The sequence below is a fragment of the Chionomys nivalis genome, chromosome 3 (assembly GCF_950005125.1).
Source record: "Chionomys nivalis chromosome 3, mChiNiv1.1, whole genome shotgun sequence".
Lineage (NCBI taxonomy): Eukaryota > Metazoa > Chordata > Mammalia > Rodentia > Cricetidae > Chionomys > Chionomys nivalis.
Genome location: NC_080088.1, coordinates 110,103,482 through 110,127,490, shown reverse-complemented (window position 1 = coordinate 110,127,490; position 24,009 = coordinate 110,103,482). Strand labels below are relative to the sequence as shown.

The 24,009-nt window shown below is 55.1% G+C and overlaps 1 protein-coding gene across 1 annotated transcript in view; it reads left to right on the top strand.

Moving 5' to 3' along the window:
* The window catches only part of Hip1r (huntingtin interacting protein 1 related), a 29,772-nt gene extending 5,784 nt beyond the window's left edge, over positions 1 to 23,988 (top strand). Inside the window, exons 2-32 of the mRNA XM_057763580.1 lie at positions 9,260 to 9,323; positions 9,544 to 9,686; positions 9,859 to 9,915; positions 10,788 to 10,868; positions 11,287 to 11,363; positions 11,600 to 11,661; positions 14,501 to 14,641; positions 15,158 to 15,215; positions 15,299 to 15,374; positions 15,487 to 15,627; positions 15,795 to 15,856; positions 16,041 to 16,113; positions 16,187 to 16,370; positions 16,459 to 16,547; positions 16,618 to 16,734; positions 16,834 to 16,935; positions 17,145 to 17,339; positions 18,219 to 18,366; positions 18,483 to 18,569; positions 18,906 to 19,013; positions 19,169 to 19,305; positions 19,518 to 19,628; positions 19,751 to 19,809; positions 19,899 to 19,929; positions 20,015 to 20,077; positions 20,287 to 20,387; positions 20,498 to 20,603; positions 20,699 to 20,822; positions 20,899 to 20,960; positions 21,074 to 21,280; positions 21,464 to 23,988. Of these exons, the coding sequence (XP_057619563.1) occupies positions 9,260 to 9,323; positions 9,544 to 9,686; positions 9,859 to 9,915; positions 10,788 to 10,868; positions 11,287 to 11,363; positions 11,600 to 11,661; positions 14,501 to 14,641; positions 15,158 to 15,215; positions 15,299 to 15,374; positions 15,487 to 15,627; positions 15,795 to 15,856; positions 16,041 to 16,113; positions 16,187 to 16,370; positions 16,459 to 16,547; positions 16,618 to 16,734; positions 16,834 to 16,935; positions 17,145 to 17,339; positions 18,219 to 18,366; positions 18,483 to 18,569; positions 18,906 to 19,013; positions 19,169 to 19,305; positions 19,518 to 19,628; positions 19,751 to 19,809; positions 19,899 to 19,929; positions 20,015 to 20,077; positions 20,287 to 20,387; positions 20,498 to 20,603; positions 20,699 to 20,822; positions 20,899 to 20,960; positions 21,074 to 21,280; positions 21,464 to 21,511 (3,114 nt within the window). The 3' untranslated portion in view covers positions 21,512 to 23,988. The remainder of the gene's footprint in view (positions 1 to 9,259; positions 9,324 to 9,543; positions 9,687 to 9,858; positions 9,916 to 10,787; positions 10,869 to 11,286; positions 11,364 to 11,599; positions 11,662 to 14,500; positions 14,642 to 15,157; positions 15,216 to 15,298; positions 15,375 to 15,486; positions 15,628 to 15,794; positions 15,857 to 16,040; positions 16,114 to 16,186; positions 16,371 to 16,458; positions 16,548 to 16,617; positions 16,735 to 16,833; positions 16,936 to 17,144; positions 17,340 to 18,218; positions 18,367 to 18,482; positions 18,570 to 18,905; positions 19,014 to 19,168; positions 19,306 to 19,517; positions 19,629 to 19,750; positions 19,810 to 19,898; positions 19,930 to 20,014; positions 20,078 to 20,286; positions 20,388 to 20,497; positions 20,604 to 20,698; positions 20,823 to 20,898; positions 20,961 to 21,073; positions 21,281 to 21,463) is intronic.
* Positions 23,989 to 24,009: the final 21 nt, after the last annotated feature.

Below are 24,009 nucleotides of genomic sequence, written 5' to 3'. Positions count from 1 at the left end.
CCAGCCTCGGCTGTACAGGAGCCTGTGAATGAAACCCAGCCGGCCACTTGATCCCAGCAGCTGGGTCCCTGCCGCTGTGAGTGGAAGCCCTGTGGGGTTTAGACCTGATTGGCAAGGGACAGGGAAACTCAGCTGGCTAACCTGAGCTGCCTGGCCAGCCTGCCCCCCTCCTCCACCCGGGAACCCCTATCCATTTCAGCACTCACTTGAGCATCACTTTGTCTGTGACAGCATCTGTCTTTCTCTGCCCGAGCTTTGCTTTCCTGTGTCCTCCTGGTTCTGATGGCATAATGCACAGAGTCGTCTGGTTCTCCCGTGGACGTGCCCTGGCGGAAATGAAGATATTCTAGGCCAGTGGTTCTCCACTCCTGATGCTGTGGCCCTTTAACACTGTTTCTTGTGTTGTGGTGACCCCAACCAGAAAATTATTTTCTTTCCTTCTTTTTTTTTTTTTTTTTTTTTGAGACAGGGTTTCTCTGTAGCTTTGGAGCCTGTCCTGGAACTGGGATTAAAGGTGTGCACCGCTACCGCCTGGCTCGCTCTTTCTTTCCTTCTTTCTTTCTTTCTTTCTTTCTTTCTTTCTTTCTTTCTTTCTAAAGATATATTTATTTATGTTTACAGTGTTCTGCCTACATGTAGGCCTGTAGGCCAGAGGAGGGGACCAGACCTCATTACAGGTGGTTGTGAGCCACCATTGGTTGCTGGGAATTGAACTCAGGACCTCTGGAAGAGCAGCCAGTGTTCTTAACTGCTGAGCCATCTCTCCAGCCCCAGAAAATTATTTTCATTGTTACTTCATAACTAATTTTGCTACTATGAATCTTAGTGTAAATATCTGATATGTGGCCCCAAAGGGGTCACAACCCACATGTTGAGAAACGCTATTCTAGAGAGACACACCTCTCAGCTTGGACTGGTGAACAATGGACCCTGAGAAATCGGAATTTCCCCAGGAATCTCATGCTGGAAGAAGGAAAAGGCTGGGAGCAGGAAGGGGAACTTATTTCCTGAGGAGATTTTCAGTTCTAAGGGCTTGTCAGATCACCTTGCAAGATGAGAGTGGAGCCCAGACAGTGGGGGGGGGGGGGGGGAATGGTGGGCATCCTAACCCTGGCCCTCTATTTAAACTTCAGTCTGACTGAAAATGGTCTTGAGGGGGTCACTGGATCCTTCCCAATGTGGCCACATTAACTATGTCTTCCTTTCCTGCTCTGTACTATAGATTTGGCTGTTTTCATTGGCTTCTGGAGGTTGGGTGACTGAGCAAATTCAGTGACGTGGACATACGACAGTTAACCTGCAGAGCAGGAAGAAGTGGGTAGTTGTGGGTCTGGGTGTGTGTCCATCTAGGGTCAGCTACCGTTCAGATACACCCACTGCTATACCCACGATCCACAAGCGAGGGCCATGTGTCCTCCACAGGGCTACACCACACTTCAAGAAGGACAGCCTTGGGAGCAGGCAAGCCTGGTCCTGCTCGGCATGGCCCATAGCACCATACTGGATTGAATGAGCCCAGGGAGGAGGACATTAGTCCCGGTGGGAATTTTTCTCTTCTTGCTAAGTAAACATAAAACTCAAACCGCAATAGGTTCGTCTGCCTGGGCTGAGTCAGTCCTCTGGCTTGTTGGACAGTCAGGTTCGTGATGACATCACCAGTGCCTCCCTAGATGTCCTGTCCATCCAGATTCTGGCCCAGCAGAGGTGTGACTCAGGGCCATGCCTTTCTGCCCTGTGTTCCACCCACAAAGTCTGGAGCTGGGGTGGCGGCGGGTTGGGCCATGAATTTGTCAGTAGTGACCAAAGGGCAGATTCTTTCCCCGGACTTTCATGCCATCCTTTGAGGTGTGGACAGTCATAGACTAATGTTTGCATTTCTTGAATGGTAGAGTGGTGGAGGCCAGGACCAAAGGGCTAGGAGACTGGAGTGGAGCGAGATGCAGTTGAATGAACCAGGGCCAGTCGCTGCTGACTTCCTGTCTGCTGAAGTGATCCGGCTTTGGCCTCTCCGCTGCTTTGCATGTGGCCCCAGCTTAGTGTCCTCAGCTACAGAACTCCTGTGTTCATGGTCATCAATGGCCTTTGAGGTAGCAGAAATGTTTGAATGAGAGCACTCTGTCCTCCAAGCCAGGCTTTGGACTCACAGAACAAAGTAACTCTCCGCCCTGCCAACAGCCCCAAGCCTGCGCTCTTGGAGGAACCTGCCTGTCCCTGCCAACTGCTGCTGGTAAGCCTCGTGATTACCACACAAGGAGGCTTAAGTTGATTCATTTCAGGGATGATTTTAAAAATAGAAATTGTTTAATGGCTATCTTAATAATTAACTCTAGCGGCTCAGTTATTATGAAGAAAGACGCTGCCTTGAAGTAGGCGTGCTTAGGTCTGAAGCACTCTTGTGCCACAAGTGCTCCCTCTACGTGTGTCTGCAGAGACTTACTGACTGCCCTGGAGATGCTGGAGTGGAAGACGCGCGCTCATCCTCAGTGTCTAGAGTGGTGGTTCTCAGCCTTCCTAATACTTCAACCCTTTAATACAGTTCCTCATGTTGTGCTGCCCCCCCACCATAAAATTATTTTCATTGCTACTTCATAACTGTGATTTTGCTACTGTAATTGATTGTAATGCAAATATCTGATATACAGGATATCTGATATGTGACCCCTCAAAGGGCTTGCGACTCATAGGTTGAGAACCACTGGTCTAGGGAATTAGGTCCAGGACCTCTGAAAATACCAGGATCTGAGGAACCTGGAGACATACATCTTTAAACCCAGCATTCAGAAGGCAGATCTCTGTGAGTTCCAGGCCAGCCTGGTCTACATAATGAGTTCTAGGCTAGCCAGGGCTACACTGTGAGAACTTGTCTCAAAACAAACATACAAACCAGAATCCGCAGATGTTCAAGTCCCTTGTATAAATGTGCAGTTTTCACATGTGGTTTATATACATGCACTCACATAATTTAAATCATGTACCTGATACAGTATCAGTTACATATACATGACCTGTTATCCTCTATTGCTCAGGGACTTATGAGGACAAAACCTGTGTGTGGGCAGTCCAAATGCAGATTTTTCTCCTTGAATATTTTAGTTGGTATTTGGTCAAATCTTTGAGTGTGAAACTCATGGATGGTAGTCGGGTACCTGTGTGTTCATGGAGTTGGAGACAGGATGTAAGTGGTCATCTAAGCGGACAAGTGATCTTAATGAAACTAACCCGGACACAGCCAGGCGTGGGGATGCACACCTTTAACCCCAGGTAGAGGCAGGTGGATCTCTTGAGTTCCAGGCCAGCCATGGACTGTCTCAGAAACAAACAAACGAACAAAATCTAGGATATCTTACAGCTACAGGTAGCTGCTCTAGTCAGGGTAGCTGTGGACAGGCTGCCGAGAGGCTCAGCGCTGTGATGGGAGGTCTGGTTCCCTGAGGAGCAGGAAGCAGTGTGAGGACAATCCTAGAGATGGTTTGACAGGCGCTGTGTGGTGATTGGGTTTTCCTTCTGTTTGCTGGGGATGGAGCTCTTGTCTAGAGCTGACATGTCTTCGCTTCTGCCTCACAGCTGGGGGAGGTAAAGTCAGGAAGTGTCTAAAGTGGTGTCTGCCGGTGTGTTGGGGTACCAGCTGAGGCACTGGGTGGAAAGGGCCTCCTGCTTTGGGTGTGTGGGCTCCCGGAAAAGAAAGCGGTGGATCAAGTCCATGCTGATTCTATGCCCCCTGGGCTGTGGGGCTGTGGGTTGCAGAACACGGTGCTGACACTGAGCGTTGTCTGAGGGCCTCATGGCCCCCTTGCTCCTCCGTGTGCTGGATGTCCACAGCCCTGAGCCCCTTTCATGGGGCCTTAGAGCTGGTGGGACACCACTGAACACAAAGCCCACCTCTCACCCATGTGCTCGCGTAGGAAGTGTCTCCTGTCTCACCCAGCCCCCTCTGCTGAAACAGGACCCTCAGGATGCCTGCTGGGGACCCTTGTAGATCATGGTCCAGGGCTGTTGGCAGGCAGCTCTGGTCTTCTCAGGAGTCAGTGGCTTCATTTGACCTGGTCCAGTCGTCCTTCCTAAGGTTTGGTTTTTTGTTTTTTGTCTGAGACAGAAGAATGGAGTTGTGGATAAGCAGGACAGGTACACCCTGAGGACATGGACATGGGCTCCTCTAGGCTTTGGTTAAGTATTTTTGGAGGTCCAACCTGGATGTAAGATTGAAGCTGCTATGGGGATCCAAGGTAGGGAGGTGAAGGCCAGGTTCAGCGTCAGGAGTCCAGCACCAAGGCATGAGACTGGGGACGGGACCCAGCCTAGCCCTTATAACCTTCGGCTTCCAACACTTCCACAGGCCAGAATCCATGTTCTGATTTGTCGTTAGTCCAGGTCCTCTGTGTTTGGGGACCCTGGTAAGTTTGATTTTAGTGCAGGCTAAAAGGACACCTACATGGACGCTTCTTCCTGAACTGTCCTTCAGAGAACCAGAGAAGCTTCCTAGGTCATTCTCCATAACCAGGAACCTGGGAGTGAGTCCCGCCAACCGCTTGTAGCTGAGGGACAGTGGGCAGACATTCTGCCCTTCCATGCTGCTCCTCCCATGAGATCACAGCACACAGTCACGTGAGGGTCCTGTTGTGATGGTCCAGGCCTGGAGAGGTGACACGGTGCTTTGTTTCTATGACCTGGGGGAGTGGCTTACTCATAAAGCCTCAGTGTCCTTAGCTGCCCACTTCTAGGGTTTCTCCTGAAGACCCGGTGAGGAGCCCTGGCCAAGCACTTGGCATAAGATAAACTCAGAAAATGGAATCATTATGTTACTGGCCCCGCGGCACACGTTGTGGGTTCTCGAGTGTGGCTGCTGGCGAGGCTGTCTTCTAGCTTTGAGACGTTTGTCCTTCCATGGCCCTCCTGGCCTCTGCCCCTCTGAGGTCAGTCCTTCCTGGTGCTGGCACTGGGTGGAATCAGATGCAGAACCCGTCAGCGACTGATGGCTCCTGGGGCATAGGTGTGGACTTGCTACATTTCTTAGAGTGGCCCGTATGCTAAGATCTGACCCCTGCCTACCCTCTGTCATGTCCCCTAGCAGTTTCTCAGCATCTCACAGTTGTCGTGGAGTTTGTAATTGCCCTGTTTCCTCGCTGACTGAGAGGGCCTCGTCTGCCTTGTGCAGAAGTAGGGAGATGGGGCCAAGCCTGGTGGTTCACTTGAGAGGCAGAGATGGGTAAATTTGTGAATTCAAAGCTAGTTTGGTCTGTACAGTGACCAGCCAGGGCTACATGTGAGACCCTGTCTTTAAAAAAAAAAAAAAAAAAAAAAAAGATAGAGACCCCTGTATCTCTGAGATCCCCTGGTGCACACTTCCTCTTCACTCAGCTGGATGGAAATGGCTCTTCTTGGCTTTCTGAGGAGTCAGACAGGACTCGGTGTGATAAGCATCAAGATACCCCATCCGGGTTTCCATCCTGATCTTGGGGTTGTCCTTCCCTGAGGTATCTCCAGGATGGTAGACCTGAGAGCCAGGAGGGATCGCCTTTGCCTGAGAGGCGCTACTCCCACTCCTGATGTACCAGGGTGATAGAAGAATGTTCTCAGGCCAGGATGCCCTCCCTCCCCTGCCCCGTCACTCTGTGGTTTTCTACCTGCTACATGGGGTGACATGGTTCCAGGACCCCAAGTTTCACTGAGGTCAGACCATACCATACTTTAGCCTCAGAGTAGAGCTATATGACATATTAGGGTCGGTCAGATATTCCGCATACAGTGAGATTCTGAAGTGCTCTTAACTGCACTTTTGCTCAGATGTGACCATAGCCACCTCTCCAAGGAAAATCCATGTGGGAAGCCCAGGGGAGGTGGAAGGTGGGAGGTGCCACCCTGTCTGCCTGCTGCTGCCTGGGAGGATGAGTGAGGGCCAGGAGTCCCTACAGACTCCCACTGTGTGAGTACTGGGCCTCCTTGTGTGGCGCTGGCCACCCCACACATCTGCCCACCCTGCACACAACGGGCCTGTGTTCCCAGGAGCCAGCCTGCGCCTGCACAGGATGGCTAGCTGACACAGTCCTATCCCTTGTGGCCAGCTCAGGGATGGGTGGCACCCAGGCCCTTCACAGAAGACCCTGCCACATTCCCTCCTGGGTCGCATTCCTCAGTACCTCATGACCTCCTTACTGCAGCACTGTAAGTGCGGGGGCAGAGGCAGCTGCCACATGCCACTGACATGCCATAGGTGACTTGAGAGAGTAACACTATCAGATGAGATTTAGAGAACCATAAATCAGATTTAAAGAGGACCAAGGACAGCCCGCTGTAGTGGGCACACACCTTTAATCCCAGCACTTGGGAGGCAGAGGCCAGAAGAGCTCTGTCTTACAAGCCAACCCTGTCTACATAGTAAGTTTCAGGATGGACAGAACTACACAAGAGACCCTATCTAAACACAACAGTGAAGGGGTTAAGGGGTCCAGTGGAGAGAGGGGCTAGGTGTGTTACATGGGGGCTCAAGAAAGTAGAGGCCCACTGGGCGGTGGTGGCACGTGCCTTTAATCTGAGCACAATAACCCTATTTAAAAAGGGGGTAGGGTATTGAGATGGCTCAGCTGGTAAGCGTGATGCCACTAAGCCTGACAACCGGACTTTGGATCCTGGGATTTACATGGTAGAAGGAGAGAGTCCTTTGAGTTGTCCTCTGACTTTTACACTCCTGCCATGTCATGTATGTACTTACACAAGCACACGCACATGTTCACATGTGTGCACATATTAATGTGAAGAGAAATGTTTAGGAGTCAGACTCTCAAAGTTTGAACCAACACTGGCACTGAGTCTGTAGAACTGAACTGCCGTCTTTGCCCTCTTCAGATTGTTACTCTGCTGACCGAGGTGGGCGCAGAGCTCTCCCGCGGTTTTTAACTGTGTGTGTCTGCAGGTGAGTACAGGTGCCCGGAGAGGCCAGTGGTCTGATCCTGGAGCTGGAGTTACAAGTGGTTGTGAGCTCCTGATGTGGGTGCTGGGAACTGAACTTGGGACCTTTTTGAAGAGCTTAACGCTTGAGCCATCTCTCTAGCCCCTGGCAAGGAAAAGCAGAGACTCCGCTGCCGGCTGGGGAGGCCTGGGGTCTGGAAAAAGATTCCCTGCTCGTCCGTTCCCAGACTGTACTCACAATTTCTAAGTTTCTTATCCCACCCAGGTCATTCGTCATCTGGGTCACCAGGGCAGCTCCATCTCCTCCCTCCTTGCCAGGAATCTTCCAGGACAGGTGGCATTCATTAGAGCCAGCTCCCAGCTCAGGTGTCAAGGCATTGAAGGTTATGGTTGCACAGCCCAGGGAGGGACACTCCTTGCTGTGAGCCACAGCTGCTTGCTTAATGCTCTGGGTGGCCCAGCCCACTTAGCACGTGACTCCTGCCAGGGGAGAGCTGTACCTGGAAGCTGTGTCACAATCACGCTGAGGACACAGCACGGAGCCCAGCAGATCAGTGTACTCAAGACACTGGGCATAGTCACCAACTCCCAGGTGGCTTCCCGGAGGTGTGTGCAGTGCTGGCCTTCACCGGGTCTCTCTGATTGTCCCCATGGCTGCCATTGTGCCCACCTTCCCTCAGTAGAGGTGAGGTACTCTTAGTGAGCAGAGCAACAGCCTCACCTCAGCTGCTGGGTGACCATCCTGTGTTTGTGAGGAAAAAGAGACCTGGGGGCCATGGATGCAGGCTCAGCACCCATGAGAACAGGTGGTTGGCTAGCTGAGGCTTTGTGTACTTGGGAAGGCAGACCCCGCTTGTATTCCTCCAGGACCCTAGTTCAGTGAGGTGGGAGGGCTCAGCTGCAGTCCCAGGTCCCCAGATTCCAATGAGTCTCTCATAATTGGCCCTGTGTGTGAAAGGACATCAGTGTACCTTGCCGGACTGTGGGGTGCAGGGTCCAGCTAAGGAGCAGCCTGTGCCCAGCCCTGGCAGTCCCGAGACGCATGCCTCCGAGCAGAAAGGGACGCTCGGCCCCACCAGGCTAGCTACTTTTATAGGAAAATTGAGTCAGCCTGCTCAGCGAGTGCTGGGGCATCCACTTAGATCTGAGACATCAACCGGGGTGTTGTGCAGTGTGTTTGCTCCTTTGGCTTTTTGAGGGGCCCACCACCCAGCTCCCAAATAAATCATACAACGGAGGCTTATTCTTAGCTATGTCTGCCTGGCCTTGGCTTGTTTCTTGGTAGCTTTTCTTCACTTAAATTATCCCATCTACCTTTTGCCTCTGGGCTTTTTCCTTTTCTTACTTCCGTATATCTTACTCCATGGCTGGCGGGGTGACTGGCCCCACTGTTCCCCTCTTCTTTCTTGTTTCTCCTTCTATTATTCTCTCTACCTGCCAGCCCTGCCTATCCTTGCTCCTGCCTTGCTATTGGCCATTCAGCTCTTTATTAGATCTGTGTAGACAGGCAAAGAATCACAGCTTCACAGAGTTAAATAAAATGCAGCATGAACTGGGGAGCTTTTCTCAGTTCGTAAACACTGACCTCGCACCCTGTCTCTGCCAGTGGAGTCTCTGGAGGGATGGTGTGTGCTGTGTGTGCCTTCCTGGACGGTGCTGAGCTGGGGAAATAAAATGTGGCCAGCAGAGGTTAGAGCCACCCTCAGGACTGTGGCTGTGGTTTTGGTCAAGTGCGAGGCTTCTTCCTTCTCAGGTGACAGCAGCCTGTCATGAAGCAGGTTCCCCGTTGGCTCCCCCTCCTCCACGGGGCCACAGTTGTCCTTCTCGGTGCCATGAGCCGGCACCTATGGTGTGGTGGCCAGTGACAGGGCCTGGCTTCTGCATGCATCTGGCTGGCCGTCAGCTGACAGCCTTGCTGTGGGCCCTGCTGTACAGGAAAGGGGGTAACGTGCACTTTTATAGGAGGAGACTGTGAGGACAAGGGGCTCAACTGGACTGGGGCCAAGTCTCTGCTGCTTTTCCTGGTGGGGAACTTGGGTAGAGGGTGCTCTGTTGGCCATGCCCTTAGTCACTCTTCCTGGAGTCTGGGGGCCTCTTCAGGGAGAGCAGTGTGAGGTAGATCAGACATGTCTTTCTGAGCCACAGCCCAGCTTTCCTCCCGCCTGAGCCTGGAGCTCTTGGTTGCTGTGGCGTTGACATCAGCTACAGGTCATGTAGAGGTTCCTGGGAGCGTGGCTCTGACAAACATGTTTGTTCCCCTCGCACCTCCTCCACCAGAGTAGGTGGCCCATCCGTTTGGGTTGTGCTGGCCAGACAGCTGCAGACGGGTGTCTAATTCTGCTTGTGTTCCCCATAGGCCATCAGCATCAGCAAAGCCATCAACAGCCAGGAGGCCCCTGTGAAGGAGAAGCATGCCCGGCGTATCCTTGTGCTCCCTGCGCCTTGGGGAGGTGTGAGGGGACTGTGGGATGAGCATGGTGCTGACCCAGGGTGTGCTGGGCTGGGAGAGCTTGACCCAAGACCTCTAGTTGTTGTGGCCGGGGAACTGCAGAGGGCGCCAGGGCCCAGTGACAGGGGCTCTCTGCACAGTAACTGCCCACACTTCTGTCTGTGTCCCTCACTTGGCCTTGACCCTCTAAGGCATCATTCTGGGCACTCACCATGAGAAGGGGGCCTTTACCTTCTGGTCCTATGCCATTGGCCTGCCACTGCCCAGCAGCTCCATCCTCAGTTGGAAGTTCTGCCATGTCCTTCACAAAGTCCTCCGAGATGGACACCCCAATGTGAGTAGTGACCGTAGCCCTTTGGTCTCAGGCTCAGTAGGCCTGCATTTCACCAGCTGACAGCACCCACAGTATCCCTTTGACGTGTTGAAGGGTATGGTTCTGTCCTTGTATCTGTCCCCTGCTCTTGGGACTGGCCATGCCTGCCCACTGTCCATCCTTCTGGCCCCAGGTGCTGCACGACTGCCAGCGGTACCGGAGCAACATACGTGAGATCGGCGACCTGTGGGTAGGTGTGAGGACAGCGTCCAGGCAGTGTGGCTGAGCTGAGGGCAGCATCCGGGCTGGTTCTTTCCTCCCCCTCCGCAGCAGCTAGAATTGTCCTTGGGGTTACCATATAGGCTGAGCACCAGTCAATGTGAAGTTGTAGCTTTGTTGGGGCTTAGATTGGCCTCCGCCTCTATAAGGCAGGCCCGTTAGTCCCCGAGAGTTGAAAAAGGTGTGGAGAGCCGGGACTCCCAGGCTCCCCTAGACTGTGGCTTCAGAAGTCCCGTTACAGACTGGAATTTTCCATGCACTTGCCAGGCCATTCTCAGACCCATAGTCAGATCCCGGGGGGTGGGGGTTGTGTCTGGGTCCACTCTGATATCCTCAGAAGTCACGGCCCCGGGAGGGAAGGGTCTCAGACTTCACTGTCTGAGCTCTCCTGGGACACGTAGCTGAGTGGGTCTCAGGAGACTGCTGTCTGTCCAGAGCCGTTACACTCCATTGATTCATCACAGGGCCTGCCACAGGCCCAGGCCCAAGCCGTGTGGCCACACACCAGGACATTTTGCAAGAGGAGCCGGATTCTACATACAGGCCAGATGCGCCTCCCCGTCGGCCAGCAGCACTTTAATGAAGTGTCCCAGCTCAGAACTGGCCTGTCGCCCTGGGCAAAGGGCTCTCTTTACCTCTCACAAGGCTTTCTCTGGCAAGAATGACAAAGGAGTAAGATTAAGGAGGGGAGGAAGCTAGAGAGAGTTATGAGATTGGTGGAGGCTGGCGGGGAAGGTGACTGATGTGAAGAATGGTCCTCCATCTGCTCTTGCCACCTAGTTTCTTCCTCTGCCTTGATGGGTGCTCTCGACCGTGACCTCACACTGGGCTCCATCCTCACAGGGGCACCTTCGTGACCAGTATGGACACCTGGTGAATGTCTACACCAAACTGTTGCTGACCAAAATCTCCTTCCACCTCAAGGTAGTACCACTGTGGGGCTGAGGGATTGGGGAGCCCTTCCCTCTGGGACATCTGGGGACATAGAGGAGGGTTGGAATCCGTCCTGTCCATGGTCTGTCCAGTTACCGTAGAGGCTAGGGTGACTGACGGAGATTGCCAGCTCAGCTCCGTGTCTACATAGATCCAATGTGGATGCCTGCTGTGGTCCGGTGGCCACATCTTTCAGTTTTGGCCAGGTTGCCCCTGTCCTGTCCCCAGGCTTTCTGTTGTCCCCAAATTCTCAGCCCCTTCGGCATAACCAGAGCAGCTGGGGGCCCTGGAAGGCAGGATTGGGGAACCTCCCTGGCCACTCTCCTCATGGCGCTGTCGGGAGCAGGGATGGGGCCTGGTATGTGGCTGCTCGACAAGGCTGCAGCTGAGTGGGGGGCTGTCTCTGCAGCACCCTCAGTTTCCTGCAGGCCTGGAGGTAACAGACGAGGTGCTGGAGAAGGCAGCCGGAACTGATGTGAATAACATGTGAGTCCGCGTGCCTCAGTTTCTCTCACGCCCCTGAGTGTTTGAGATCAGGTGCCCACCATGATGGCAAATGAGGCTGCACTTCTCGGGTTGAAGGTCATGGTCTCACATGGGCCAGGGGTGGGGTTCGTTTGGTTCGGTTTGTACCTGATGGGGAGTGTGCTTCTGTTCCAAAGCAGTCTTGGGGATCGGGTGGGTGTGTCCTGCACCCCGTGCATTCTCTCTCTCTCCCCTAGTTTCCAGCTTACTGTGGAGATGTTTGACTACATGGACTGTGAACTGAAGCTTTCTGAATCAGGTGGGCACATCACACATGCCAGGCTGCCAAGACAGCGGTGACCAGACTGATGTTCTCACTGCTGCTTTTCCCGGTGCCGTGTTAAGTGCACCTGCTCCCTGGCACTGCCTTGGGACCCTGTGTGTTCATCCAGGACATAGCATCTGAACATTATTCTGTGGGTCCCGGATGTGGAGGCGGTGTGGTGTGGGCTGTGGAGGAGCACTCCAGGCTCCTGCCTGGCCTTAGCAGCTGCAGTCACCTCTGGGAGAGAGACTGTGGGTAACATTTCCTGCTGTGTTCTGAAATGCCTCTGGGTTCTGTTAGACTGTTCAGCCCAAGAACTGGCAGCCGTTGGACAGGAAATCTCAGAGGGCTCGCCCTCCCAGCCTGGGAGGTAATTGTTCTGGGCTGCACCTTCAAAACAGCTGCTGGTGACCCAGTGTTGTCCACGGCAGAGCCCAAGATGCCTTTTTAAAGGGAAACAGGGACTTGGGAAGAGGCAAGACAGCCCCCCTGTACCCAGGGTCCAGGCCTGTGGCTCTGGTGGGTGAGAGGTCAGCTTGAAGCCTGCCCAGGGCTCAACATGGCAGCAGAGGTCAGGTTACCAGGGTGTGGCCCAGCAGAGCAGCTGGACCAAGGCCACCAGGAATTTTGTCTTGGCAAAAGAGCTAAGCCCAAGCTTCCCAGAGCACACAGGCCATCAAATTCTCCGTACACCCCATGACCCCACCCTGGCTGCTTTTGGCCTGGGAGGAGGCCCAGGTAGGCAGGCTGTGGTTCCTACAAGGGAAGTGGGAAGAGCCCACAGGCCCCATCCTTGGTGACACAGATGTTTTAGTGAAGTACAAAACCTCACTGTCTACTGAGCTTCTGAAGACACACCTGGGTGCACAGGTGAGAGGTGCAGGGGCCTCCTCGCCTCAGCCCACAGTACAGAAAGCAGAAACCCTCACATGGCAGAGGAAAGCTGGCCGCAACACACTGCCTTCAAAGGGAGCGCAAGGCTGTTAGAGGCGTGCTACTCAGAAGGCTGAGGCCGGAAAATTAGGAGCTAGAGTGAGTTCAAGGTCAACCTGGGGAACTTTATGAGACCTAGTCTGAAAAGTGACAAGGGGAACTGGAGGGGCCTTGGTGGAGAGGACCACTGGCTGCTCCACAGGCCCTCACCATGGCTCCCAACTGTCTAACTCCAGTCCTAGGGGATCTGATGCCCTCTTCTGGCTTCTGAGGGCACTGCATGCGGGTGGTGCACATACAGAACACTTATATAAATAAAATAAAAAGAAGTAAAAAGAAGTCTGGGCATGGTGGCCATGCCTTTAATCTATGTGCTGGAGAGGCCTGTGTAAGCGGATCTGAGTTTGAGGCCAACCTGGTCTACATTAGCCAGGGCTGTAGCTCAGTAGTGGAGTGCTTACCTAGAATGCAGGGGACCCTGGGAAGGAGGGAGAGGAAGACACAGAAAGGGGTGAAAGGACATTTTTACCTTGGCCAAAAAGAACTAGAGTGTTCTGCCTGAAGTAAGGCAGGCTACAAAATACATTTTCGTCACACGTTTGATACGTAAAGTGTACCTAGTGCGACTTCCAGTTAGGACTGAAGGAAAGGCGAGGGAGGCATCTTCCATCCGGGCTTTTACCTCCCGCAAGCAACCCGTCCCGTTAGGGCCAGAGCGAGGCTCCAGGGACTGGGGCTTCTGGCTGCTCTCCCGCCGTGGCTCATTGCCTGCTCGTTGTCATTCCTCTCTCTGCCCCAGAGAAGATGTAGGCCAAGAGGGGGCAGCTTCGTGTTTGTCCTTTATCCCTCCTTCTCTGGAGTTCTGATACAAGGCCTGATTGTTAGGGTCTCCAGGGCAAGTGAGAGATTGGCTCACTAGGGGCTTGTGAAGCCTGTGTCCGGAACAAACCCTAGCCTGTCTCCACGTCTATAGGATGAGGTATTGGAATGGCAGTCTCTCTCTCTTTTTCACGTGTATGGGTGTTTTGCCTGCATGTACATCTGTGCACCATGGGCAGTGCCTGGTGCCTGCAGAAGCCAGAAGGTGGTGTCAGATCCCCTGGAACCAGCGTTCTAGGTGGCTGAAGCCCATATGTGTTCTAGGAATGGAACTCAGGTCCTCTGGAAGGGCAGCCAGTGCTGTTGAGCTCCTGAGCCATCTCTGCAGCCCTTGCTGCTGGTTTTAGACAGGCTTTGCTTTGTAGTCCAGTTTGGCCTTGAGCTCAATTCCCCTGTCTCAGCTTCCTGAGTGCTTATAGGTTTGCACGACATGCCTTGCTGAAGCAATAGTCTTTTAAAACACATTTACTACATTTTATTTGTGTGCATGTGTGTGGACATGCCTGTGCTGTGAGAACCACTTGAAGGAGACAGTTCTCTCCTGCCATGTAAGTCATCAGGTTATGTGACCAGCACTTGTGCCCACTGAGCCATCTCTCTGGCCTTTGGTAACAGTCTTCGTTCTCTGAGGTTCAGGGCCTTGGGTGTGGAGCAGTCACTTCTGTCTCGGGCCCACCCTGGTGGGAGGTTCTGGAAAACCCTTCCTGATCTGCAGTGTATCAAGAGGATTGCTCAGCCTTGCTGTCCTGCTTATCCTCGTTCCTGGGGGTGTGTCCTTGGCCCAAGATAGCCACCGGCATAGGGGCTGCAGTCCAGGCTAGAGCATGCTGTCGAAGGCCCAGATTAGAGTCCCAACCATCTTCAAACCTTCACCGCGGTTTTGACAGCACGGTGGAAGGCCACTCATTTCTTCCAGAGCCACCATAGTGTGAGCTCACGGTGTAAGCTGTGGTGGGGCTAGCCTGTGCCCACCTCCAGCCGCATCTGCTCATACTTGCTTCCACCTGCTCCTCTTCCTTAGTTTTCCGGCAGCTCAACACAGCCATCGCGGTGTCTCAGATGTCCTCCGGCCAGTGCCGCTTGGCCCCCCTCATCCAGGTCATCCAGGACTGCAGTCACCTTTACCACTACACCGTGAAGCTCATGTTCAAGCTGCACGCCTGTGAGTTACACGGTCCTGGGTGGGCATATGGGGCCTTGTGCCCCTCGTGTTACTGAAAGGAAGGGCTGAGAGGTGAGCCACTAGTAGAAAGATCACCTGTAAACCATCCCGAGACCAGCAGTAGTGATGTGCTTTATGAAAACCACCATCTTCAGAGCAGAGAGACAAGATGTATATAGATTTTGTTTTCCTAGCTTTCTGCACACCTGGTATAGGAGGGGACAGCGGCCCCTCCCCCGCTCCCCGCACCGAGTTTCTGGGGAGCAATAGTGAAAAGGCTATGGTTGTAGTGTTAGGAGAGGTCCTCGGGCAACTTTCAAAGCCATGGCCCTGATGGCATGTCCACCTCCCCAGTGCCGCTCTCTGATTCAGTGTCAGAGCTGAGTGACCCCATGAAGTCTCTTTCCCAGGCCATAGTGACCCTCTCCTCTCCCGCGGGTCTAGAATCTCGGGGGCAGGGAGGAAAGCACACCTTGGAGCAGTGTGCAGAGGGTCCTGTCTGCTTGTGTCCCTCAGGTCTCCCAGCAGACACCCTGCAAGGCCACAGGGAGCGGTTCCACGAACAGTTTCACAGGTACTAGCCCAAGGTGGGGGCTAGAGCATGGTTGGAGAGGGGCTGATGGCTCCCCTGTGACCTGTCTCCCTGTTCCATTGCAGCCTCAAAAACTTCTTCCGCCGAGCCTCGGACATGCTGTACTTTAAGAGGCTCATCCAGATCCCAAGACTACCCGAGGTGCCCCTTCCCCTCCCCACAGTCAGCAGCCCCTGGCTCCTTCTTGGCTCTGACCGAGTCCACAGAAGGCTCCTGTAGGTAGCTGAGCATCTCGCCCCTGCTGTCCCTACAGGGACCCCCCAATTTCCTGCGGGCTTCAGCCCTGGCCGAGCATATCAAGCCTGTGGTGGTGATCCCAGAGGAGGCCCCGGAAGATGAGGAGCCTGAGAACCTCATTGAGATCAGCAGTGGGCCCCCTGCTGGGGAGCCGGTGGTAAGCTCTCCCCCACCTGCTAGTCTTCCCATGTCGCACCGTCTGGTCCCCTGAAGAAGGGCCTCTGACACAAGGCTGGGCACAACGTAGGGTTTGCCCCTCCACTGGGCTCCCCACCATGGAGGGTACAAGAGTGGGGCCGAGGTCCATGTTCTCTGCTATGGCAGGTGGTGGCTGACCTCTTTGATCAGACTTTTGGACCTCCCAATGGCTCCATGAAGGATGACAGGTGAGTCCCCAGGGCCCACCTGGATAGAAGGTAGAAAGAGCCTTCTGACTGGAAAGGTCGTAGGTGGGAACTACAGAGTAATGGAAATCCTCAGGGGCCACTGATGAGGAACCAGACCCTGTCTGTGTTGGGCAGTCTGTGACCTTCCAGCTATAAACTTGAGTCCCACGACCTCTGACCCCAGGGACATCCAGATTGAGAACTTGAAGAGAGAGGTGGAAACCCTCCGTGCTGAGTTGGAGAAGATCAAGATGGAGGTGAGGGGGGGTGACCAAGGGCGGCCCCCACCTGGGTGGACCTGGGCTCCATGCTCTCCTTCCTGCCCTGCAGGCCCAGCGGTACATCTCACAGCTGAAGGGTCAGGTAAATGCTCTGGAGTCAGAGCTGGAGGAACAGCGGAAACAGAAGCAGAAGGCCCTGGTGGACAACGAGCAGCTGCGTCACGAGCTGGCCCAGCTGAAGGCCATGCAGCTGGAAGGCGCCCGGAACCAGAGCCTGCGAGAGGAGGCAGAGAGTGCGCACCTCCATGGTGGTTCCCAGCAGCAGGATGAGGGTGGATTCTATCCCGCCTGCCCATCTCACTCAGCCTTGCCTCTCTGCAGGGAAAGCCAGTGCCACGGAGGCACGCTACAGCAAGCTGAAGGAGAAGCACAACGAACTCATTAACACGCATGCCGAGCTGCTCAGGAAGGTGGGTGCCAGCCTCAGGAAGGGCAGTGTGGCCAGGGGTCCAGAGTCAGAACCTGTCCCCTGCCTTCCAGAATGCAGACACAGCCAAGCAGCTGACGGTGACACAGCAGAGTCAGGAAGAGGTGGCGCGGGTGAAGGAGCAGCTGGCCTTCCAGATGGAGCAAGTGAAGCGTGAGTCCGGGATGAAGGTGTGTTGAGTGTGTGCGGCCCCGCCCCACGCCATCCCAGCCCTGCTGCCCCACGCCATCCCAGCCCTGCTGCCCCACTGACCTGCTGTCCCTTCCTAGATGGAGGAGCAGAGTGACCAGTTGGAGAAACTCAAGCGGGAGCTGGCAGCCAAGGCAGGAGAGCTGGCCCATGCACAGGAGGCCCTGAGCCGCACAGAGCAGGTGCGTGCAGCTGGCACAAGTTGGGTCCTCTTTCCTGTAAACTGGGCCATACTTACACGGCAGTGGGCCCCCAAGCAGGCCAGGTGCCTCCTGGACCACAGGAAGCTCTCAGTGTCTTGGGAGTGGTGTGGTACTAAGACACAGGCTGTAAACACAGGGGTAAGGCCAGGCAGGGTTGGCATGGCTGTTGGCCTTCTTCGTGTTCACAGAGTGGGTCAGAGCTGAGCGCACGGCTGGACATGTTGAATGCAGAGAAGGAGGCACTGACTGGAACCATGCGGCAGCAGGAAGCAGAGCTGCTGGCTGCCCAGAGCTTGGTGCGGGAGAAGGAGGAAGCACTCAGCCAAGAGCAACAGCGCAGCGCCCAGGAGAAGGGCGAACTGCAGGGGCGGCTGGAAGAAAAGGTATGGCCTCCCTCTGCCTTGCCACATTGTGAGGCGCACCCTTTGGTGTGAGTGAGTCAGTATTCTCACTGTGCTCGAAGCCTGGCTTCCCTTCCACGGCTGAGACATTCTCACCTCTCACAAAAGCAGCCCAGGCCCAAGAAATGGGTTCCAAGTTCTCCACATCCTCGCCATCTTTGTGACTGTTTTCTTGTTTCAGCCAGTTACGTGGGTACAAAGCCCTTGCTGATATCTCTCTCTCTCTCTCTTTCTCTCTCTCTCTCTCTCTCTCTGTGTGTGTGTGTGTGTGTGTATTATATATATTATGTCTATATTCCAGGCCAGCCTCAAAGCCAGGGTCGTCTCCTGTCTCAGACTTCTGAGTCCCGGCTGTACCCCATCACTCAGCGTTGTTTATTGTGATTGAGATTTTGATTTGCATTTTCTCATTGTCTGATGATACAGAATGCCCTTTCTTTCTTTCTTTTTGAGAAAACAGTTTATTTTGTTGGGGGTGGAGCTCATGGTGGAGGTCAGAGGACAGCTTGCAGGAGTTAGTTCTTTCCTTCCACTTTCTGGGTTCCGGGGATTGAACCCGGGTTGTCAGATTGCCATGCTTGGTGGCAGACGCCTTTACTCGCTGAGCCATTTTGCCGGCCCTTTGATTATCTAGGCCCTGGGCTGTTTCTCACTGAGCTGTTTGCCCCCCCCCACTCCCTCCCTATCTCACCCCATGAGTCTTCCAAGCCCTGGGAGGGAGGGGGATGGTCTAGAACTCTACCGCAGCAAGGCTAGGACACCCTTCTGTGGAGGGAGTCAGCTGGCCTTGACCAGCCTCCCACTGTCAGTCCCTGGAGCTGAGCCTTGAGAGGTCTGAAGGTTTTGTCTCCTTGCCCTCAGGAGTCACAGGAGCAGGGGCTTCGGCAGAAGCTGCTGGACGACCAGTTTGCAGTGTTGCGCAGCGCTGCTGCTGAGGCGGAGGCCATTCTGCAGGATGCAGTGAGCAAGCTGGATGACCCCCTGCATCTGCGCTGCACCAGCTCCCCAGGTGTGTGTACAAGGGCTCCAGGAGGGGCTCACCCAGCAGGCAGGCTTGTTCCTGTCACCCACTCGTGAGAAGCATGTGGCAGCAGGCTAGGCCTTACACTTGCCCTGTACTTGCAGACTACTTGGTGAGCCGGGCGCAGGCGGCCCTGGACACGGTGAGTGCCCTGGAGAAGGGCCACAGCCAGTACCTGACCTGCTCTGAAGGTGAGGACAGGTGGAGGGTCGAGTGGACCTGTAGTTTCTGTAGGGCTCCCGGGGCTGGGGCTGCTGGGTGCGGGGTTCTCGGAGTGATAGGCGCCTCTCCAGGAAGCCTGTTGCCACTCAGAGCCTTGTGCCCGTAGGAAGTAGAGGGAGCATGAGGCCTGAGGTCACGCTGGCTCTGCTTGGTAAATGACCTCTCAGCCGCTTCGGCGTGCCCTCTGTCCTCATCCATGCGAGGTGCTGGGGCCTTGGCCCAGGCTCTCTGAGAAAACGATGCAGTTCCCCACACCAAGAATCTCATCGCTCCCTCCCGACGACCTCGGCCTTATCCACCTGCAGATGCTTCTGCCCTGGTGGCAGCACTGACCCGCTTCTCCCATCTGACCGCGGACACCATCGTCAATGGTGGCGCCACCTCCCACCTGGCCCCCACTGACCCTGCCGACCGTAAGTTGATCCTGGTGGCAGGGCCTGGCTGCGTCACCTTGTCTCACACGGGGTTCTTCACAGTGCACAGGGGACCAGGCTTTGCATTAGGTCGTAGGCCAGGGTGTGGGGGCTTTTCTAGGACTCTCCTCACAAGCCTTCCTTAACCCCGACAGGCCTGATTGACACTTGCAGGGAATGTGGAGCCCGGGCTCTAGAGCTCACGGGCCAGCTGCAGGACCGGACAATGCTACCAAGGGCACAGCCCAGCCTAGTGCGGGCCCCCCTGCAGGGTCTTCTTCAGCTGGGCCAGGTGAGGTGTGCAGCCAAGGCAGAGCGCGGGCTGAAGGGGGGCTAACTCCTCTGTTTGTCCATGAGCTCGGTGTGCAGGTGTGCAGGCTGCGAGCAGGCAGCGTCAGGACACAGGGCTGCACCCGCGCACGCCGGCCCCAGCCTGCTACTCCCTGCACAGCTTCGCTGGACCTTGGTGAGGTCAGTCTCCCTGTCTGAATTGTGTCATCCCAGGACCTGAAGCCCAAGAGCCTGGATGTGCGGCAAGAGGAGCTCGGGGCCATGGTTGACAAGGAGATGGCAGCCACCTCTGCAGCCATTGAGGACGCTGTGCGGAGGATTGAGGTGAGGACCGAGCATCCGGACTCCCAGTCCCTGCAGGAAAGGAACTAAGGGGCTGGAGGTTGCCTCTGAGAGCGGTAGGTAGTATCTTGTGATCTGCTGGCTCACTCTCTGTCATGGAACAGGACATGATGAACCAGGCCCGCCATGAGAGCTCAGGGGTGAAGCTGGAGGTGAATGAGAGGTGGGTACCGCTTCCGGCCCCAGAGTCCCAGCCTAGAGCAGCTTCCTGACTACTGAGCTGGCTTCTCTTTCTTCCCCGCTCCTCCCCAGGATCCTCAACTCCTGCACAGACCTCATGAAGGTGAGTGCGGTGGGTGACGACCCCAGGGCGGCTTCTTCGTCGGGACCACCTGGAGAACGAATCAGTCATATCTTGGTCTTGGCAGGCCATCCGGCTCCTCGTGATGACCTCCACCAGCCTGCAGAAGGAGATCGTGGAGAGCGGCAGGGTGAGCAGCCTCCCTTGCTGGGTCAGAAAGGTCACCTCGGAGCCCTGACCCCTTTGTGCATGGCGCCCCCACCCCCACCCCACCATACAGTGTCCATTGCCACATCTAAAAATCCCCACACCTCAGGGAGGCTTCAGGGATACGCCCTTTGGGCACCCATTCCTCCCCGAAATGTCCTTCATCCTGTCTTGTCCTTTCATCACCACTAGGGGGCAGCCACGCAACAGGAATTTTATGCCAAGAACTCTCGGTGGACCGAAGGCCTCATCTCCGCCTCTAAGGCAGTGGGCTGGGGAGCCACACAGTTGGTGTATGTCGCCCCAGGTGGGGGTGGGCCGGGACAGGCGCTTAGGTCTGGGGTGTGGGTTGCCCTACTTGTTGATGGTGCAGAGCCCCAGCCCGACTGGTCCCCATCCCTAGGGAGTCGGCTGACAAGGTGGTGCTTCACATGGGTAAATACGAGGAGCTCATCGTCTGCTCACACGAGATTGCAGCCAGCACAGCCCAGCTGGTGGCAGCCTCCAAGGTGAGAAGCTGTGCCGGTGTTTGTGCCGGGCCTGGACTTGGGGCCTTCACTGGCTGCCTGTGGCCAGCAGATGGTGACCACTGTGCTCCCTGCAGGTAAAAGCCGACAAACACAGCCCCCACCTGAGCCGCCTGCAGGAGTGCTCCCGCTCTGTCAACGAGAGGGCCGCTAACGTGGTGGCCTCCACCAAATCCGGCCAGGAACAGATCGAGGACAGAGGCAAGTGCTGCGCACTCAGGGGTTTCCCAGAGGTGGTGGAGAGCTCGCTCAGCTCCCTCCTTCCTCCTGATCACAGACACCATGGATTTCTCCGGCCTGTCCCTCATCAAGCTGAAGAAACAGGAGATGGAGACGCAAGTGAGCACCCTCATGCCCCCAGCTGCCAGGCTCCCTCTTGAGACTGATCTCTGGGAAAGTCCCGGGACTCACGGGCAGCACTGTGAGTGCTGAGTTGGCTCTGTGGCCTGCAGGTGCGGGTCCTGGAGCTGGAGAAGACACTGGAGGCAGAGCGTGTACGGCTCGGGGAACTGCGCAGACAGCACTATGTCCTGGCCGGGGTGATGGGGACACCTGGAGAGGAAGAACCCAGCAGACCCAGCCCAGCTCCCCGGAGTTCGGCCACCAAGAAGCCACCCTTGGCTCAGAAACCCAGCATAGCCCCCAGGCCAGACAACCAGGTGCCAGGCATCAGTGCTGGGTTAGGGAGGAGAGCGAGCGAGCGAGCGTGCGTGCGTGCATGCGTGCGTGTGCGTGAGTGTGCACACGTGCGCATGAGTGTGCAAAGGGTGTTTAGTGTCTGTACCTGGATGGTACATGTGCTCTGGCCTCGCCTACTGAGCCCCTCATCTTGACTCCTGCAGCCCAGCACCAAGGACGGCGTCTACCCAGCTCAGCTTGTGAACTACTAGGCCTTGAGTGTCCAGCAGGACGGCTGCTGGTCATGCTGGGCCTTACGTAGCTGTCTGGCCATGGTCAAGGGGCCTCTGAGAGGCTGGAACTCCTGCACCTGGAGCCCAAAGCAGCCTTCATCAGCCCAAGGGGTCTTGGCTCCGTGGGGTAGTAGATCTGGATTTGAGTCTATTTATCTTAGTAGGAACTGTCCAGAGCAGCCGGGACTGGCAGGCCTGAGCCACAACCGCAGCTAACATCTGGGACAGTGTGAATATTGTTAGTCCTCTCTACCGAGTCTAGTCCGCACACTGGGGACAGGTCACACGCCAGCAGCTGTCCTGCTTCTGAGCTCCAAAGTCTGAGGCTGTAAGTGGACGGAAAAGAGAGGGTCCCCTGCTGGCTTTTGGGGATGAGGGGGTGACCTGTGGCTCTTGAGAGAGAGCAGGTAGACTAGGCTGTATCATCCTCTGGGGGCCTGGTGCTAGGGCATCCATGCTCAGAGTCCCAGGAAACCAGGCTTTGTGTGGGAACCTGGCCACAGGGTGGCCGGGGCTGCTGCTGGGCTGTGCCTGGAGCAGCCCCAGCTCAGGTGCTGCCTCTGCGCTCCGAGTCTCCACTCCCAGCCAGACTCTGAGCCACCCTCCCACTTCCTGTTTTCCCTTCTCCTGGCCTGGCTGCCTTCACTAGTATGGCTGCTTACCACCCACCTTCATGGGTAGATTTCAGTCCTCCTGAAGCTGGGGACTTTCAGCTCAGCAAGAAGCTAAAACAGACAGAAGCCACAGCCCACCTTTTTGGGGGCTCAGGAATTCCTGTGGGGCCCCCAGTGGAGCAGCCCAGACTTGGAGGCCTGGCCTTGCCTGCCCCTGACAGTTGGAATAAATTTGTTTCTTGAGCCTGTGAGGGGGAATAGTTGCGGGTGGGGATATCCAGACCGATAGAGACAGCAGCTGAGCTGGATAGGTGCCCAGCCTCCCTCCAGTTGCCTGCCCTGTGCCCTGGGAAAGCTACCAACTGTGAACCAAGGTCCAGGACTGTGGGAGGGAGCCAGTTCCTTTGCTCTGTGTCTAGCATTCTGTGTTTGAATTCCATTGGCAATAAAACACTGTTGTCACCAGTGCTCTAGTGAGGGCCTGTGCCAGGTTTTTCATTTTTCCAGAGATGCACACTTCTCTGGCCCTGTGCAGGTGTCTGCAGTTGACATTAGGACCCGAGGACACCAAGAGTCTTGCTAGTACGGTTGCCACCGAGCACCAGTCAGTCTTCCTGCAGACTGAACTAGCCATCATCGCCCTCCCATCCTCCCAAGGCCTCCCTGAGACCACTGCTATTCCAGCCTGGAAGCTGCTAGGGCCTCACCAGTGGTTAACACCAGGGCACTAATCTGAGACCATTTGGTTACAGTTGGCAGTTTCTAGACTTCTAGTGTCTGAGCTGGTGGGCGAGGACCTTGACCTCCAGGATCCAGAGATCACCACTCAACCTGCAGCCCAGCAGAGGTGGCTGGGGCCCCATCCCCACACTCAGCATTTATATAAGATTTATAGAAGAGCTTATGCTACTGGGGCAGGCAAGCTTCCTGGGCAGCAGGGTAGAAGCCTGTGTGTTCCAGTGCTTTGCAAATTGATCTCCAGTGTGAGGCTAATGGAGCTGGCTGCCAGGTCTGAATCATGTTTTTATAGAATTTCAAATGCTTAAGAGAATTCATATGTACAAACCAGAGAAAATTGGTTCAAACTGGCCAGTGATCCAAAGGGTCCACCTGACCTCGCATTCTGGGGCTCCAACCTGGAACTGGAGACCAGTCACCAATCAACCTCACCTCTCCAAATCATTCCCCTGCCTCTGGTCACAGGCATCTCCTGTCATAACCATAGGGCTGTGTATGTGAACATCTTCCTCAGAAGAGGTCATGGGATGCTACAGGGTTGCTCTTGGGTCACATCCCTTGTAGGGGCCTTGTGGTCCAGACACACAGCTCAGCAAAGGTCAGCAGAGCGCAGGCAACTAGGTACAAGCTCAACCAAGTCAGAAACATTTTTCTGTTACTGCTATCTTCAGGCAGGCACCTGAAGGCACAGGAGGCAGCACACAGTGAGGCTTGGTGTGGGAGGGGACACTTTCTTGAAACAAAATGTTAGCCCCTAAAACCTAGCGCCTGAAACCGCCGGTGTCCTAGCTATTTCTTCTGTGGCGCAGAGACCAAGGATGGCCGGTGCCTTGAAGTCACCCTCAGCGCTATGTCAGAAACATTATACAAGCCCTACCTGGAGAGGACGGTGGTGGCGCACGCCTTTAATCCCAGCACTCAGGAGGCAAAGGCAGGCGGATCTCTGAGTTTGAGACCAGCCTGATCTACAAAATGAGTTCCAGGACAGTCAGAAAAAACAAAACACAACAACAAAACAACCAACAACAACAAAAAAACAACCAACCCATGGCTAGTGCCAGGGATCTAGAATAAACAGCTTTGGGTTTTTTTGTTGTTGTTTTGAGACCTGGAACAGGCTGGCCT